The 18,615-nt window shown below is 39.6% G+C and overlaps 1 protein-coding gene across 1 annotated transcript in view; it reads left to right on the forward strand.

Moving 5' to 3' along the window:
- The window catches only part of ITPR2 (inositol 1,4,5-trisphosphate receptor, type 2), a gene marked incomplete at its 3' end in the record, with an annotated part of 198,589 nt that overhangs the window by 62,896 nt on the left and 117,078 nt on the right, over positions 1-18,615 (forward strand). The window contains exons 10-13 of the mRNA XM_010004160.1: positions 5,401-5,445; positions 15,333-15,484; positions 16,850-16,949; positions 17,099-17,259. Of these exons, the coding sequence (XP_010002462.1) occupies positions 5,401-5,445; positions 15,333-15,484; positions 16,850-16,949; positions 17,099-17,259 (458 nt within the window). The remainder of the gene's footprint in view (positions 1-5,400; positions 5,446-15,332; positions 15,485-16,849; positions 16,950-17,098; positions 17,260-18,615) is intronic.

Genomic DNA, 18,615 nt, shown 5'->3' on the forward strand with positions numbered 1-18,615 from the left:
TGCTTGATGGAGGTTTAGAAAGCTTGCCTGGTTGAGTTTATTTTTTTAATTGTTTTTGTTTTTTTGTGTGTGTGTTTTTAGTATTTTTAATGGTATAAATTTCAGTGATGTCTAATTTGATCATCTCTAGTTATTTCTGGGAGAACCACTGAAAGGGATATGGGTTACTAGTGTCTAAAACATACCCCTTGAAGAGATGAGCATACTTTTTTGTATAGCACATGTTGACATGGAGCTGCTGAAGCTCTTACTGAGGTTATTGTCCAGCATTCAGGTTAGACTAAAGGATCTGTTAGATGTTTTTCTTTATTTTGACTTCCTCTGCAGAATGGGATATGGCTGGCTGGGACTGAGCACCAGGTATTGGTGGGTGTTCATTATGGCTGTGTGGGACTGAGCACCAGGTATTGGTGGGTCTTCAGGTTCTCTGCCCTTGATGACAGTAGAAGCAAAGGGGTTTCCCAGTCACCAGTCTCTCCTGGGCTAAGGTAGAGCTACATGTTGTGGCATCTCCAGCTTATGCTGGTGATGTGACACTTTTAAATCCATGGTGATTTGGGCATAGCAAAGCACTGGGTTGCTGTTGCTTATATAGCAGCTAAAAATGCCATCAAGATGAGCTATTCTTCTTATGCCAAGGGTGAATAACTGGGACAGAAAGGTGTCAGAGCTGATTCTCATCCTGGTTTTTGACTAGCAGATTGTAGGAATGGCTGTCTCTGCCCACCTCACTGTGCTTGTGCCACGTGTAGGGCCTGAAGCAGACAAGAAGTGCTCTCCCAGCACTCCCTGGTACCTTGCCTGATCTGCTAAGACACAGCTAATAAGCAAAACAGCAACAAAATGGAACCCTGAAATAAAAGGCCTTTTAAGATTTTTAAACTTTCCTCAGATTATTATTAAGAACTTTGTGCTGATACTGTGACAGTGTTGAATGGGGCTTATCAAGGCGGAGTCATAGCCAGTCTTTGTCCAGCAAGTTAATAAGGTGACAAAAGTCCTTTGAATAGCACTGAAGTCTTTGAAATTGTTCAGAAGTCCTTTAGATTTATTGAAAGCTAATCAGTATGACATTAACAAAGAACAAAGCAAGCCTAATGAAGATGAAAGATTAGAGAAGTGGGGTTTTTATTTTTATGTTGGCTTTTTTTTTTTTTTTCTGAAATGGTTGCCCTTGTTGATAGGGTAGCAGGCTGTGTGTTAAGAGCCTGATTATCAAACAAAATGGGAACTGTTTGTGTGTTGAAATAGATCCTTTCATTCTTTGTCTTTCAGGGTTTCCTTCATAAATGCAGGTTTTAACCAAGTTGTTCAAATGCTCATTTAGCTGAAATTTGGCAATCTAATTCATTCCCTGATGAGATGTTTTAAATATCCTTTACCTAGTCAACAAAATTTCATTAAAATCAGCATGGGTGATTCTTTTCCCCAAGTGTTCTCTCTCCTTCTTAATTAAGATTGTCCAAAAATAGCCTGTTTGGGTACTTTCTGTGCATTCCTCTGTCTAGGAAAGCAGCATTCATTATAAAGGTGAGATGTCAATCTGCCCACAGTATGGACTAAGATTTATAATTCAGTTGTTGGACTGGATAACTTTTTAGTGAGAAATTGTTCTGCTCAGTAGTGGAACCTCAGGAGATTATGAAGTGTTAAAGTGTTATGTATTGAAAGCGTTAGGCTATAACCTTGACTAGCTTGAATCAGTAGAGATGTCATCAGTAGAGATGACAGAGCCTGGGACTTCTGGCACTCAATCTATCAGGATTAGCAGAGCACTTGCATTCTCTGAGCACCAAATACCAGAAGTAACACACAAACACACATAGGTGAAAGTTTTCTTCCTGCTCTGCACACTCTGCAGGAGGATGATCGCTTTGTAAAGGCATTAGGCAAAAAGTCAGGAATGAGAATCCCTTCCAAATAATTTTAACCAGAAATGGTTAGGGACTTAGTCTATACTTCAGTTTTCCATCTGTAAAAGCTGGCTCCCTTTATGTGTTTGCCACGTAATATGTATACATATATATGGAATATGTATACATAAATATCGTACCTCCCTTGCCAGCATATAGTGATTGCCATTTGCTCAGGTGCTTAGGTTCTGTGGCCTTGTGTTATGGCTTGAGGTATTACAGTGAGTCTTATGAGCATGCCACAACATGAAATGAGCTTCAAGGTGTTTCACAGAATCACAGAATCCTAGGGGTTGGAAGGGACCTCGAAAGATCGCCCAGTCCAACCCCCCTGCCAGAGCAGGGTCACCCAGAGCACATCACACAGGAACGTGTCCAGGTGGGTTTGAATGTCTCCAGTGAAGGAGACTCCACAGCCTCTCTGGGCAGCCTGTTCCAGGGCTCTGTGTTTAATAATCAGTTTTCAGCCATGAGGAAGCTGAACTCTTTATTTGATACTTTTATTTTCTCTGCCAACCATGGAAAGGTGAAAAATGGCTCTACCTAAGTTTGTTGCAAAATGAGCAATGGAGGCTTAGGATTTCCAAATTATTCTGCATTGGAGAAGAAGCTGTTGGAGATACACTGTAAAAAAACCCACAGCCTATAATGAAAATATTAAAATAATGATTAACATATCACACCTTATTGAGCACTGCAGTTTACAGTGCTTGATGTTGTTACTGTATATTGGCTGCATGCACCTTCCAGTGGCATTTTACAGAAGTTTACACTTCTGTATTTCAGCCACACTTCAGTAACATTGTAACTTTAACACATCCAAGGACACAAAAAAAGCTTGAAGATGGTTGAGCTCATGAGGCCCATTTTAGTGTAGTGTTTATACTTTCTAAACACCTGCAAATAATTTTACTTGATTTTATTAACAATGAGGAAGAAAATTGCTAAGATTGTTATTTTGAAGGTTTCATTTGTTTTGGAGGCTCATTGAAGAACATGGATGTGATCTTGCATAAATCAGCAAAAAGCACTAGATTTTGGAGTCTTAAGACTGTCACTGTCTCCTTAGTTCATTCTGCCATACTTGGATATTGAAAAGGACTCAGAATAGGTGTAATATGACATACAACACTACGTGATTTATGCCCCTCTACCTGGAGAATACACGATAGGATAATAGCTAATAGGCTGATTTTCAGAGATGCTCAGCACCAACAACCTCAGCTGAAATGAAAATAAAAGTGGCAACTGCTCAACACAGCTAAACTGGGGCCATGAAGATCAGCCAATAAAACTGGATGCCTTCGTGTTTACAGTTTAATGTCAACATCTCAAAACTTTCCCGAAACAGTATCTTTTTAGTGTTATTGTTTCTGTTATGGTGGGGCAAGAAAAAACATAATTAAAGATGCACTTTTTCATTTTAGCATTCTGTCTCCCTCAGCAGCTGTTCACAAGTGGATTATTTTGGGAATTTGAGGGCAATCTATTAAGTCATTTTTAAAGTAGGCAAGAAATGGTGTGGGAGATAGATTTTTCCTAGATTGTCCTGTTGTTGCTATATTTTTTAAAAGCACCTTTATGTTGAAAGAAAACAGCTGAAGAATAGCAGCATTCAAGACCCAAAAATCTAGTCCTCACTGCACAGTTCTCTGTGCTGAGTCTGGTGACAAACCTGAAATGACCCAGACTTTTTCTTGCTTACAACCAGAAGAATCTGAAGATGGGATCAAATTTTTTGTTCCTTCTCTGCGCTTCTGCTGAATGTCCACCGTGTGTGGCTGTGACTAAGGAGCACTGCCTGACAATTTTCTCTGTTCTTGATGAAAGACCACATGTAGAGAGCTGAGCTTGGCTGTTAGACTGGGCAACTAGAATTATTCTGAAATGTCAGGTGAACAAAGGTAATGCTGAAAGAAACGTGAGACCTTATGAAGAAACCAAAACTATATGAGCACAGTTACATACATATGTATACATATATGTATGCATATATGTATATATTCTAGTTGTCTGTTTTCAGTGTTGATCTCCCTGTTGCTGTATAAGAGGAGTAAGTGGGAGTTGGAGCTAGGAGATTGTGTGAGAATGTAATGAAGGAACAAAGTGCAAGACTTGGGTTAGGTGTCAATGCAGGAAGGAAAGCAGGCTCTCTAGATTTGTGAGTAACACCGTGGTGAATGCAATTACTGAAATGAAAATGGGAATAAACCTTTGGGCATTTCTGTGTTAGCACATCAAGTCATGATACAGAGGGAGGAAGGTATTTTTAGTAATCTTAGGAAAACCTAAATGTTTTCCTTCTTTCTTCAGGCTCGTGGTGTGGAGAGGAGATTAAGTTTTGTTTTTTTTTTTTTTTTGGTAAATGGATATAAATTATAGAGTATTAATAAAAGCCTTATAAACTTAATAGAAACTCTTCACAATAGTTGTCTGTGTAATGTTAGATGTATGATGATGTGATGAAAGGTTTTACTGGGATTTGTTCAGTTTGCCCTGTGTGATTCACTTCTGGCTCTTCCACACTGGTAGTGCCAAATTCAAGCCAAGAAAATGACTGTACTTATCTGGAAGTTGTATACATGCTGTCATCACTTAAAAACTGTATTACCTTATATAACTAGTAATTTCACTTCAGCATTTTCAGTGCTTTGAAGGCATAACCTGTGTCAGGGAATATGGTAAATATTGAGGCAAAATTGCTTCATTATGTAAGTCAAATCTTGAAAGTTTTCATGTGCAGCCAGTGCGTGGGTGTATGTGTGTTTGTTTATTTGAGTATGTATGTGCCTACATAATCCCTTATCTTCTAGTCTACATATTTCCCTTGCCAAAAAGTAAAATCATATTAAACACTGTTAAATCGTAATACTTTACACTTATTATTATATAGTGCATTTCATCCAAGCTTCTCATACTACTTTAGTCTTTAATGCTTGATAATCCTGCTGTGACATAGAAAGTATTATTGCCATTAATAATGGTTAAACAGAATCACAGGGTAATTAAGCACTTGTCTATGGTGGCATTGTCATTCCTGTTTCAAAGAAGTGTTTATTCTGAGTTCACGGTCTTCCTGTAAAATCTCAACAGACATAAAGCACGTTAGTTTTTGTCTCAATATATCTGCTCAAGGTCAATCCTGGAAGTGTTTGCGTGTGTGTGTGTGGGTGATGCTAACTTGCTGTGTTTAGATTAGTAACTATCTGTGTTTTTTCCGTCATTCTCTTTGGTTTTGGTTATTTGAAATTCTTCTCAAGTTAACAAGCTGGATTGCAAGTTGCACTTTTCTGAAGTGATGACATAGCCAGGTAAGTCAGGAATTGAATTGGTAATTTTTGGACTCTTGTTCTCATACTTCCTGTAAATAGTCCAGTGTCCTTTTGCAGGGTGGATACCTACTAGAGAACTGAACCAACCTCTCTCTTCCAAGTTCTTAAATGTATAAAAGCTATCAAGATACTATTTGGCTTCTTTTCTTTTCCAGCTTAACCCACACTATCCAGAAGTTAATAATGAAGGAAAAGTTTTGGTAAGTGGAATTTGTATGTTGCATATAATCTGGCAATACTATATCCTTAGCCCAATACAGCACAACATATGAAAGTCCTTCGTAGCTTTCCTTTTACTTCCATGTCAAGGCTGCTGAGAATGTATTCCATATCCTGTGTAAGTTAGGATTGCAACTCAGAACTAGCATTACAGAAAGTTTCCCCTTGCATTAAGGAAGCTTGTTCAAATTCTGCATCAAATTGGCACGAGCTGGGAGCTGTTCAGCTTAGTGGCTGCAGATAGGAAGTGTGTTAATTCTCCTCAAATCAGATATATTACCTCATGACAAAACCCACCACTCTCCTTAGCAAGAAAACTAGAGGCAAGCAAGTCTGGTTACTTCATGTGCCTGTACCAATTCAGAGGCTCTGCCCCCTTGGGACATGTTTGTCAGTCAAGAGTGGCCCTAAACCTGAGAACATGCTGAGACTCATACTGAATACAAGCAAGCAGATATTCAGGCACAGGCCTGGTCTGAGCCCAGCCACACTTCAGGCAGCTCTAGCATGACATGTCTGCAGGACTCCCAGGTTGTGCTTGCAGCAGTGTGGATGGGCTGGACAAAGGCCTTATGCCCTTTGCCTGGTACAAAAGTCTTTGCCTTTAGCAATACCAAGAGCATGCTAGCTAATTGTAACTAACTAGGCAAGGCCAAACAATTTATAATGTGTGAAGGAAGTGGAGTTAAGACCCTGGCAGAATCTTACTGACACAACAGAAAGTCCAAAAAAGAATAATTCCTTCATCAAATTCATGAGATTGCCTAGAAAATGCTGAGATCTTAGAAAAAATTTAGATTAAAGCCTTCTGGCTTTTGTTCTTTTAGAGGACACATTTTCAATTTTTTTCTCTGTATGGGGAAGAAATCTTTATTTTTCATGAAATGAAACCCAAGATTCTTTCATAATCACATGCCTTCAGGACTGCAATTTTAATAAAAATGGACACTTTTGTAGGAGTTGGCAATATTGGTTTTCCATCTTCCCTGGTATTTGATATTAATGATAATATAGCAATAACAGCTAAGGTGTTCAGAAATATAAGTCTTCTCTCTCATGAAAATATGGAAGTTCCAGCAGTTTTTTCTCTTTTGTCTTGGAATGACACTTGAAGCCCTTGGAGCTTTTGAGTGGAAATAGAGGTAAGTTCTGGAACACTCCTGTTTGTAGAGTGCTTGCTTGGAAATGCTTGGGTTCAGGCTCTTGGTCTGTGAACAGTAGAGTTGGTCTCATAGACGTGCGTCTGCTCACATCATGACAGCATTTGTGAATCAAACCTCCTGGCTGTTCCCTGTTTAAGACAATCCAATTCACTTTCAGAGCTATCACAGAGCATGTAAACTTGTATTCATACAATCATAGAATTACCAAGGTTAGAAAAGAGCTTCAAGATCATCAAGTCCAACCATCTGCCCTACAACCCCCAACCACTAACCCATCTCCTGGAATACCATGTCCACCCGTTTTTTTTATACCTCCAGGGATGGTGCCTCCACCACCTCCCTGGGCAGCCTGTTCCAATGCCTCACCACTCTTACTCTGAAGAAATTTTTCCTAATGTCCAATCTAAACCTACCCTGTTGCAGCTTGAAACCATTCCCTCTTGTTCTGTCACTGATAACCTGTGAAAAAAGATCAGCACCAACCTCTCTACAAATGTCCTTTCAGGTGGTTGTAGAGAGTGATGAGGTCTCCCCTCAGACTCCTCTTCCTCAAACTAAACATTCCCAGCTCCTTCAAGCGTTCTTCGTAAGATGTATTCTCTAGGCCCTTCACCAGCTTTGTTGCCCTTTTGAATACATATTTGAATACATATTTTGAATACATATTTTGAATACATATTTTGAATACATATTTGTATACATTACGTGCATAATATATATATAAACATTTAATCTGTTAGCCAAACAACTTTAGTAGTATACTTCTGATTCTGAAAAAATTTCCTGATTTGTTATTTGAATAAGTTGTCCACCAGAATTCTATAAATCTACATAGATTAATATTTATAATTAAGCAATATTTAATAAAGATTATGGGTGTATGCACATGCAAACCATGAGCAGCCAGTTTCTCAAGGAGAATGCTGTGGGAAACCTTACCAAAGGCCTTGCTAAAGTCAAGGTAGACAACAGGTTTCACTCATCCAATAAGCAGGTCACCCTGATGTACAGGGATATGAGGTTAGTCAAGCAGAAGCTGCCCTTCATCAACCCATGCTGACTGAGCCTGATCACCTGGTTGTTCTGCATGTACCACATCATGGTGCTCAGGATGATCTGCTCCATCAGCTTCCCTGGTACTGAAGTCAGACTAACAGGCCTGTGATTTCCCAGATCATCCTTCTGTTGCTTCTTATATATGGGGCTTACATTGGCTGTTTTCCAATCTGCTGTTACCTCCCCAGTCAGTCAGGACTGCTGATAAATGATGGAAAGTGGCTTGGTGAGCACCTCCACCAGCTCTTTAAGTGATATTGGGTGCATCCCCATGGATTTGTGCACATCTGTGTGGTGCAACAGGTCACTGACCATCTCCTCCTGGATTGTCGGGGGGGTCATTCTGGTCCTTGTCTCCTAGCTTAGGGAATTGGATTCCTGCAACATGACTGGTCATGTTACTAAAGACTGAGGTGTAGAAGTCACTAAGCACCTCAGCCTTTTCCTCATCATTCTTTTGGGTGAAGGTAAAAAGATTCATGTACCTCTGGCATGTATCTACTTTGCTCTAACCTTTCATGGGTGTCCAGCCCAGAAAACCAGATTACAGCTAGTCTGAAGTAAGACCTATGAAAATATGTACAGGGTAGATGTTAGATCACAGAATTATCCTGTTTGGAAAAGATCTTTAAGATCATTGAGTCCAACCATAACCTGACTGTACCAACTATGGTCCTTGTCACCAGGGATCCAATCCTATTGTACTATACTGTACTTCTTCAGATACAGGATAGGTTTTCCAGTTGTAGCAATTCCAGTTGATTTAAACAGTTAAATATTCCCTGGACTGGGTAATGAAGAAAGCATGGGAGTAATCTGAACATGAATGTTAAAGGTGACTTCTCTAACAGTTTGGCTTAATCCTTCTGGGTATTGATTTCAATTGAAAATCCAGATCTGATAAATCAGATTAGATAAATACTTCCAATGAAAATGGAATCACAACTGATGAGAGATAAAAGCTGATGTTACTGTGAAAATTGTAGTTTATGCAGTCAGCACTTTCTTGTGAAAAATGTTTTGTGGAAGAATTCCTAACAGTGTTTGGTAACACCTCCATATAAATCCAAGCCTACAGGCGATTTTAGCGTGGTAGAAATCCATTTAGATCCTTCACTCCTTTATAATCTTGTTGCAAATGGCATGAGTCAGCAATGGCCATTTAAGCCTTCATTCAGGCCTTGAGTGACTGAGCAGAAAAGCTTCACATCCCTGTAGAGAAATTTCTCTTATGTTAAAATGATGCAGTGCTTTGAATTATCCCTCAAAAGTACAAGAATTCTACAATATTTAGAGATAATTAAGGGCCAGCTATGTCAGTCTTGTATACAATATGTACATAACCTAGAGCCCACATACTGTCTTTGCTCTGTGGTTTTCATCTAGTGTTTCTTCTGCCAGGTGACTGCCTAACTGATTCACTACAAAGGCATAATTTTTCAATCTTTTAAAGCAGTTAGTTTTGAAATACTGCCCATGAAGTACAACTGCTGCAGAGTGGGAGGTGGAAGTGGACCTACCCCAGGAAAATTTGAAGTCTGAGTATCAGGGAAATGGGAGATGCATACTTGGATCTTTTCAACTGAAGGAAGAAAGTCAGCCTGCAGCCAGTGTTTTTCTTTTCTCTGCTAATCTGTTGGATAAAAGGCTACCAGCTTCTTTTCTGTTGTCTGGATTTTAAAGGCAGCACAGCCATTTATGCATGTCATGCCAACCCTTAACTCCTAAATACGTGATACGGCTCCTTGTGCATGTTCCCTGCCTGGTGTACAAGTCCTGATCATGGTTGCTTAGGTAACTGAATTTTAGGGAGCAGCAGTGGAGAAGGATTTTCTGTAGTGCAGTACTGGGCATAGGCACCTAGGTTTTGCCTTAGTGCATCTTTTTGGCCTTGCCTTAAGTGACTTAAAAGTCTGAAAGAGTTTTGGCTCCAAAGGACATAAATATTACTGGAAGTCACTAGGACTTTTGTGCCCAAGCATTAAAGCTATGTTTGGACTGCAGTTCATTGCTCATTTATGGGCTTCTTCTTGAAAATCCAGCCAAATTGTCTTGTGAAACACTGCTTTTATTTCTGGTAAAATTTGGTCTTACGATTAGTTGATTAATATTCTTATTGCATATTTTTCTCATACCTAAACTCCAAAAGATTTGTTTTTTAAATGGAAATACTCTTCTGTGATTTATCAAAAAAAGGCCTTTGTGTCTCTTGAAATCTAAGAGGTTGTAGTGTACCATGCAACAAAATGCAGTACTCTGTTACAGCTCCCATTAAACCCCAAATGGGTATATTTTATGCTGCAAACTAGTCTATTATATTTAATCACAGAAATGTACAGCATCCAGAAGAACACTATAAGCATTGAGGAAATGTCAAGAACAGCTGGGAACCTGGCATTTGCTAGCACCTTTGGTTTCAAGGCTGTCATTGGACTGATACTTTAACTTCATTTGTCTGCATTTTCCTGAGGGAGTGCTCATCCTAACCAGTTCCAAACTGGTTTTTGTTGTTGAGATTTTTCTTGTTATTGAGACTGGTATCCATTTACTTTTTCTGTAAAGAAGCTGGAGAGTTCTGCCATGGACTTGTAGATTCAATGTGACATACCTTCTTTGACTTCTGCTTATCTATATTTATGAATTCCAAACAACTCTGCAATTCAAAATTTTCTTTCTTGCTTCTAACCGAGGGGATTTTTTTTTTTTCCCCTGATAAGCACTGTATTTTTATTTTTGTTTAATTAAAATTTTAGTGTGGGACACAGGTAAATGCAGAATAGGCTTGAGGAATTTGTTGTTTGAAAGGCTTGCTGAGGAATTAACCTGGCAATAAACAATCTGATAAATATTTTTAAACACAGAAAATCATCAACTTTGAAATGACAGTGTCTCTGCTTATATAAAGCCAGCAGTCAGACCACTTGTTAGGCTGGGGGGAGAAGAGGAGACACAAATGCCAGCACATTATTATTATTCTGCTGCTGCACAGGGGTCTGAATCAGCTCTGAAAGCACATATATTGTTTCTTACAGAATGTCTCTGGCTCCTGACAACAGAATTGCAATGTGATGTCTCTGCTAAAAATGTGATGACTCACAAATGAGTCAACAGTGAAGGTGTTACAGGAGGCTAACTGCTGGGCTGTCTGCCAGGGCTTCCTAACATGCAGGAGCAAGGCTGGCCATTAATTTACTCGACTTTCTTTTCCTATAGAATTTTAAAAATCATCTGACTTATGAAGTTCTGCTCACATTGCTGCTCTCTGAAAATGCTAGTTTTGTGAGAGCCTCCTAAACTAGGTTAACATATTGAAATACCACATTGTACTGGATTTAACAGGCATTTTCAGAACTCTGGCTGCTATTAAATTCAATTTCTGCTGAAATGTGTATTGTGGCTTAATGTATTCATTCAGGAGCAGGGCATTATCCTTGTCTGTCTCTGTGCCACAAGAGGTGTCTTTACCAATTGGAATTGTAGATTTGGTTTGTAGAAGAAAAGATATTTCAGGTCTGTCATGATTTTGTATTGCTTTTTGCAGCTGAAAGAAAGGTCCCTCCATAAGCAGAACTCCATGTAGATCTCCCAAATGTTAGGTATGATACCCAGTTGAGGTGAATAGTGGGGATGCTATGCTTTACTGCTGCAGAATGAGGCTGGCAACTGGGTGACTGACAGCCCTCTAGCTGGGTGGACACTTAGGTTTTGTTAAGCAGAATTGCTCTTTGTACCACCTGGGTCATTCTTTCAGAAGGTGTTGGACCAAGTTCTGGCAGGCAGAAGAGGAGCTGAATGTGTGTTTTCCTCATCCTGGTGAGTGACTGAACCAGTGCATGACTGAGTGAGGTGATTCCACCTTCTTCCCATTGGCTGTGTATCTGATTTGACTTTTGACAGCGTGTCACTATTTTCACAATAGTTTGGCATAATCAAAAGTACTTTTTTTTTCCTCAGTGAATTTACTATTTGCTAATATTGTTTTATGCACAGCTCTTGCACCTCTCCATATTCCTAGCATGTAATTTACCTGCCTTTTTTTTTTTTTTTAAGTTTTGCTTTCCATGGCTGTCACTGACCACATCCCCAACATGTCTGAAGCTGTTCATTGGCTTCCTCTTCATACTGCTTTAAGTTGAATTTTCTTCTCTGTATATTTGAGACCTTTTACAGACCTTTTTCCTCCCTTGTCTTCATTCAATCCAGTTTCACTGGTTGCATCTACTCCTATGCCAGTTAGTTACCTGAGCAAATGTAATCTTGTTTTCATCTACTTGGGAATACAGTGCTGCTTATGAGCTGATCATGCTGTCTAACTAGTTTGAAATAGTCTAATACTTTTACTTCTTTCCATGTCCTCATATAATCTGCTAATCCAATAATGGCTAGGTGAAGTGCAGATTCTGATGACCACTTAGGAAATTGAATTAACCATAGGAAACTTCCTTTGTGCAAGTGTGTGTGTGTGTTCTCTCTCACACAGACACACACAGAGGTATGTGCACATGCAATCACACATGGATGTTAATACGTGTTGACTATTGCTCTGTCTCGCATGAAATCCTTGTATGGAAGTTGTTTTCAGAGCTGTCAAATTCAAGGTCACTTCTTGTTACATGTTTCTTTTGTTCATTGACTACAGCATAGGATCCATAATCCCAAGTTGGATTCTGAGATTTGTCTGAGATCTAAACTAACACTGTAAGAAGAGTTCTGAGGTTTGTGCTGCAGTGCAGTCTGAAACTACTGTACAGCTGTTGCGTAGCTCTGATTTTGCTCAGCATTGCAGTTAGCAGTGTTACAGACACTGTCTTACTCTTTTTAGAAAACCAGCTCTTGCTCATGTGCCAGGTCTGATCTGACAGATGCCAAGCCTGGTGGGATTGAAACTTTATGAGCCAACTCTATTGCTTAACAGCATCTATGGAATTGTTGAGGAAACTAGGGAGTGAGTGGAATCAGCCCCATACTGCAGGATGATATTCTCCACAGAGCTAGTGATTAGCATGAACTCCTTAAGCACAGGAGACCTGCCTTTGACTTAGCCTCCTGTCATAGGAACTGGCACATGTGCCTATATACTCATGCTTAATGAACTTTTGGAGATAATTGAATGTTCTGTTGTGAGTCAGTAAAAAAAAAAAAAAGTTTGTAACACAGGGTAGAATATGGTTTCATGTTTCAGTCTGTATTTTTCCCAGAGACCCAGGGGAAAAAAATGCATAAAATTAAGAGGTGTCCTGCCTTTTTCTATATCAGCCTTTTCAGTTTGGAAAGTAGAATGGGTAGTTCCTGGGAAATACTAACTTGATTTGAATTAGGTTGTAGGAAATATCAGAAAATCTGGATGCTGTTCTAAACTATTCTCTGCCCTTCACCCCTTTACATACTCTTGAACTTTGAACTAGTTTTCCAGTCTCCCATTTTTGTTTGGAAACTTAGGAAGTAGATTTTAGTTTGATGTGAGACTCTGACTCACACCTGTTAAGCCCTTAAGAAGATTCTCTTATAATTTGACTGGCTTTCCAGGTTGGGTCTCATCCTAAGTTTTTAAAACAAAATGTGTATGAAAATCACATTTATTTTGTCTGTTTTCTCAGTCCTTCCATACAGGTTAAGTTTTTAAGTGCAATTTTGTTTAATATTTTTAGATGAGGGGTATGAAAGTATATGAGGACTGTGAGATAAGAGTTGATGCTTGTGCAAGAGACAGGAAGTTGTTTTCCTTTGTCTCAGCAAGCCTTCCTCTCAAAAACTCATGACAACACTCTAATCACTAGATGAGCCTGAGAAAAACTCCTGAGATGATTTCTACCTGTTTTTTTCCTACTGTCTCTGTCCTTCATAAAAGTAATGGGATGGAAAGTTGGCCCTTTTTAGGCTTGATAATGAAGAAATGGGTGTTTTGGAAGGATTCAAAAAGTTCAATGAAATGAGAATATAACTAGCTATTTCTTACATAGTTTCACTCATCGTTGATTTTGTTGCTTAATCAATTGGCAAAAAGAATAATGAAAGATTTACCCTTGATTATCTCTTACAGTTTGGCTTTAATCAAGGTACTAATGCAAACCAAGTACCCTCCAGCCTCTTTACATTGCTTTGTACATCTTCTCCCTAGTGGTGCACTATAAATCATTATAATAGTATTGCAGGTTTCCAGAGTTTGATTTTTCTCCTTTGGCTTTCTCAATTCCTCTTTTCCCCTCATGATATATTTTGTGTACATGAATGGCCCAGGGCTGCCAGTCTCTTAATTGGTTATTAGTCTTTTGTAATATGTATAACTCAATGCCCCTGAGGAGCAGCTTTTACTTATACCAGTAATTCTGTTGGTTGCTGTGTGGTTGTGGGCACAGACTCTGAATTACTCTCTCATGCAAAGTTATTTTGGTGTCTGTGAAGATGTAGGTAACTAAAGATGAAGATGGCTGCTTAGTGGTGCTGGGTCACAAAATTCCTGTAGACCTTGAGCAGTGAATGGGAGGAGGATGCCCACCTTAGATTTGCACACCTCTTTTGATGCACCAACACAAGTCTGTCACTTGAAAGCTATGCTCCTCAGAGGGAGCAAACTCCTCCAGTTTCAGTGGGCACACTTATGCCTATGTTGGATCCAGCTGCCAATGCATAATCAGCCTATGCTAAGATTTCAAATACAATCTAGCTAATACAATCTCTGCTATGAAGACATGCTGAGGGAGTTCGTGCTATTCAGCCTGGAGAAGAGAAGGCTTCAGGGAGACCTTATAATGGCCTTCTAGTAACTGAAGGGGCTACAGGAAAGCTGGGGAGGGACTGTTTACAAGGGTGTGTAGTGATAGGACGAAGAGGAATGGCTTAAAACTGGAAGATGGTAGATATAAGTTAGACATCAGGAAGAAATTCTTCACCATGAGGGTAGTAAGGCACTGGAATAGGTTGCCTAGGGAGGCTATCGAAGCCCCTTCGCTGGAGGTGTTTAAGGCCAGGTTGGATGGAGCTTTGTGCAGCCTGGTCTGGTGTGAGGTGTCCCTGCTCATAGCAAGGGGGTTGGAACCTGATGATCTTTAAGGTCCCTTCCAACCTTAAACATTTTATGATTCTATGGTGCTCTGTGTGTCCCCCCTTTCCAATGACAAGTCGATGTTAGTGGACCAGATATTCTGGTGCTGCTGTGATTCTCACTGTATAAGAGGGAAAAATGAGCAAACTTAAATAAAACAACAGTGGAATTAAGCAAACGGCTTACTATGTTTAATCCCCTTGCCCTTTAAAAAATCTGATTTTCATTAGGTCTCTTCTTTTAACTTTGTCCCTTTCCAAATCAGCACTATGTAATCCCATCTGTTGGGAGTGAAGGGTCTGCAACAACTGCAGCTTTTTTTAAGTTGTAGGTGTCAAGTAATAATGTATATAGTACTGCAGTCACTCTGCAGCTTGTAACCTGCTGTTGTTGTAATGACTGTCTGAGACCCCATGTGCCTGGGGCAAAGTGCATCCTTTGTGTTACACACTCCAAAGCCAGTCATGGGACATTCTTTTTAGAATGTTACCAAAAAAAAAGAAGAAAAATAAGAATACAATTCAGATGTATTACTTGTGTGCAAGGTAATTGGAGAATTTATAATGGACCCTGATGCAAGCAAATAACCCTTGTGCCTAATCAGCAGAGAGACGGTGACCTTCCCGCTTCAAAGAAGAAACGCCAAGCAGGGGAGAAGATTATGTATACTTTGGTCTCTGTGCCACATGGAAATGACATCGCATCTCTCTTTGAACTGGATGCCACCACTCTTCAGAGAGCTGATTGCCTGGTTCCAAGGTAAAAAAAAAAAAAAAAAAGGGCAAAAAATAGTGCTGCTTGACAGGGTTTCTTCCTAGCACTATGCTGGTGAGTAAAAGCAGAACAAATCAAACATGAGCAAGTATTATCCTTCAGTTAAAATCTGAGGAGTGTTCTTGGATAAACAAGGTATGTATAAAACATGATACTGTTGCTGTGACTGGTTAAAATAATTATAAGGATAAACCATGTGACACTTAAAGAGTGTCTGTGAAGGGAAAAATAACGGGGTAAATATTGCACAGATCTATATGAGGACAGAACTGAGCCCTGTGTGCTGTTTGAAAAAGCTGTGTTGCTAATAGATCAAACTGAATTGTTCCCAACAAAATAATCTGTATGGTGAACTGGGCCTCTGTTTCCCTGACAGGTCACGATGTCACTGAACACACTTGTTATTCAAATGAATTCAGCAAGTGGCTCTGGGTTTTAATTGTGAATATTTGAAACTTCAACTGTGTTGCTTAGCTGAGATTGGCTAGATAAGTCATATGGTGTTGGGTGTGACTGAATGGGCATGCAGACACTTGAGGCTAGTTGTTATGAGGGTGGAATTTAAAGCTGGGTACTCGCAAATACTGATATATGCAGCTTTGAAGTGTATTTGCTATGCTAAGTTTTGCCAGATAATTTGCTTGCTTGAGTGCTCAAAGCCCATCAGAATGAAAGGGAGAGCGAGAATGAAGACTGCAGTGAATGTATTTAAAAAACAGAATTCAGAGTAAAAATTATAATTGATTTCTCAGCTCTGCTTTTTGGTAATACCACAGATTATCATATGGAAAGAATTTAGAAGAATCTTGTGTCTGCTCCTTGTTCACTTGATTTTCAGTTGAGAACTGGTTCTGTAACTCTCTGTAACAAGGGTTTGCAGATCATAATGGTGAAGCTGTGAAACCATGGTCAGTTTTACTTTCTGGCTTCTATGCTGTGACAGGTTGAAGGAGTTTGTTACTTTGCAGAAAAAAAAATAATAAGAAAAGAATTTGTTTTATTCATGAAATCTATTTCTATTCAGATGGGATTTCATAACACCTTCCTTTAATTTTTTTTTTCCTTTAAGGAATACTTTACTCTTAGGCTTATATAAATACTTAAAAACAGTATTTTGCATAATCCCAAGGTACAGTTTGTTCTTGTTGCAGCTCAGTTCTGGGTGAGAAAGGAGACAAGGGAAAAGGGAACTGCAGTATCTTTTAGGCCTCCCTCACCCTTTTATTGTGAGTGACTGGTGCGATTCATGCCCTCAAGTCTTGTGTCATGGTCTTTACATTGCATTGCATCCCACTTTGCCCACATCAGGACTGATGCATCTAACCCACTCTTTGCTTTGTTCTCCTTTAGGAACTCATACGTCCGACTGAGGCATTTATGCACTAACACTTGGGTCACTAGTACTAGCATTCCAATAGACACTGATGAAGAGAGGCCTGTGATGTTAAAGGTAAACACACATATCTTTGGGTTGAAATCCCAAACTCATTCCTGAAGTTTTCTCCTGGTGAGCTCGCCTTCTACCATATAAAATATGAATAATAATTAGGATAAAGATAAGGGGATTATTTACCCAAATGAAAACAAAACCTATTGCAGATTGGGACGTGCCAAGCAAAAGAGGACAAGGAAGCTTTTGCCATTGTATCGGTTCCTCTGTCTGAGGTCAGAGACTTGGACTTCGCCAATGATGCAAACAAGGTTCTAGCATCAACTGTTAAAAAGCTGGAGAATGGAACAATAACCCAGAATGAAAGGAGGTTAGTGGATTTGGTTTTTTTCTTCCCCTCCTAAATTAGTGTTTGGTTACTTGTGGCATCATGGCATCACGGTAGTGGATAAGTTAGTAACAGAGGCAATTGAGAGATGACACTTCAGTGCTGAGTGTGCTAGCCTGGGATTAGCTTCCACCTCTGTCAGATCATCCTTGCTGCACCTCAGGCCTGTCTGTGCATCTCACCTGTAAAGTGCAGGTAAACAGCACTTCCCCAGCTCACTGGCCACAGAAATAAATGGGTAGCTCTCTGGGCAAATGCAAAGTGTGTCTTAATTTCCTTTGATCAACCACTTCTGAGCTGTAGTGTGGGGGTCCATTGCATTTGATTCTCATGTACAAGAAAGCTGTCTAGACAGTAGGCAGCATGGCAGGACTGTTGATTCATGAGGAGTTCACTCTTCCACATATTCATGCCATGAGAGCAGTAGAAGGAAGTCTAAGAGTGACTGAGAAGCTGCCTCTGTAATTCCTTTACTATTTCTGTTTTTCCCTGTTTTCTTTTCCTATGTGACATAATTTTGGTGTCTACCCTTTGTATTCAACATGTTTCAGCTGAAGTGCTATTAGAATGCATGTTCTTCACACCCACTGCTGAATTAAGGAATTTTGTTGTGCATTGTAGTCAAATTTATCCCATTGCCAGAGATGTGGTTCACTATTTGTTTTCAGCTGTCTGTTGTTAAACTGAATATTAGCATCTCTGGCAGTATTAATTTGTATCTTCTATTCCACCATGCATCATATACAGCTTTTTGCAGAAAATGTTCATTTTAGGTGATAAACCTGAATTTTTGCTGTCACTTGTCAGTAGCAATTAGATGAGATGGTTTAATATCAGATGGAGGATTTATTGTAACAGGCAGATCTGTAATGGCCTGGGTGTTGGTACTCAGCCTTGGAAAGTTGATGGGCCATTTAATGATTGAGTTGAACCACAAGGGGTATGACATAATCAAGGTGTAACATCCCCATATTAACCTTACACTGCTGTGTCACTGCAACCCAGTATGGTCAAGCCTTGATGTTGTGTTGACAGGTTGGTGCAACACACATGTAAAACATTTCAGAATGGCTTCAAAATGGGGCCATTATTTGTTCCTGTGATTTCCCTTGCCAAAAAACCCCAAAATCTTTATACCGTGCTAACACTTTCCTGCGTGGGTAAGTAAGGGTCCCAACAATTTATTCCTGGTTGCTCCATCCTATATCTGCCTTTTCTACTTTTTCTGTTTGGGGGGACCTTGCTGTTCTTCCCTGGTGGGCTGAGACTTTTAAAACTAAAGCTTACTCAGAGGGTTTAGTGAACAGCCCAGCCCTCTTGCAGGCAATGTAAGCCTTG

The sequence above is a fragment of the Chaetura pelagica genome, unplaced genomic scaffold (assembly GCF_000747805.2).
Source record: "Chaetura pelagica isolate M959 unplaced genomic scaffold, ChaPel_1.0 scaffold198, whole genome shotgun sequence".
Classification (NCBI taxonomy): Eukaryota; Metazoa; Chordata; class Aves; order Apodiformes; family Apodidae; genus Chaetura; species Chaetura pelagica.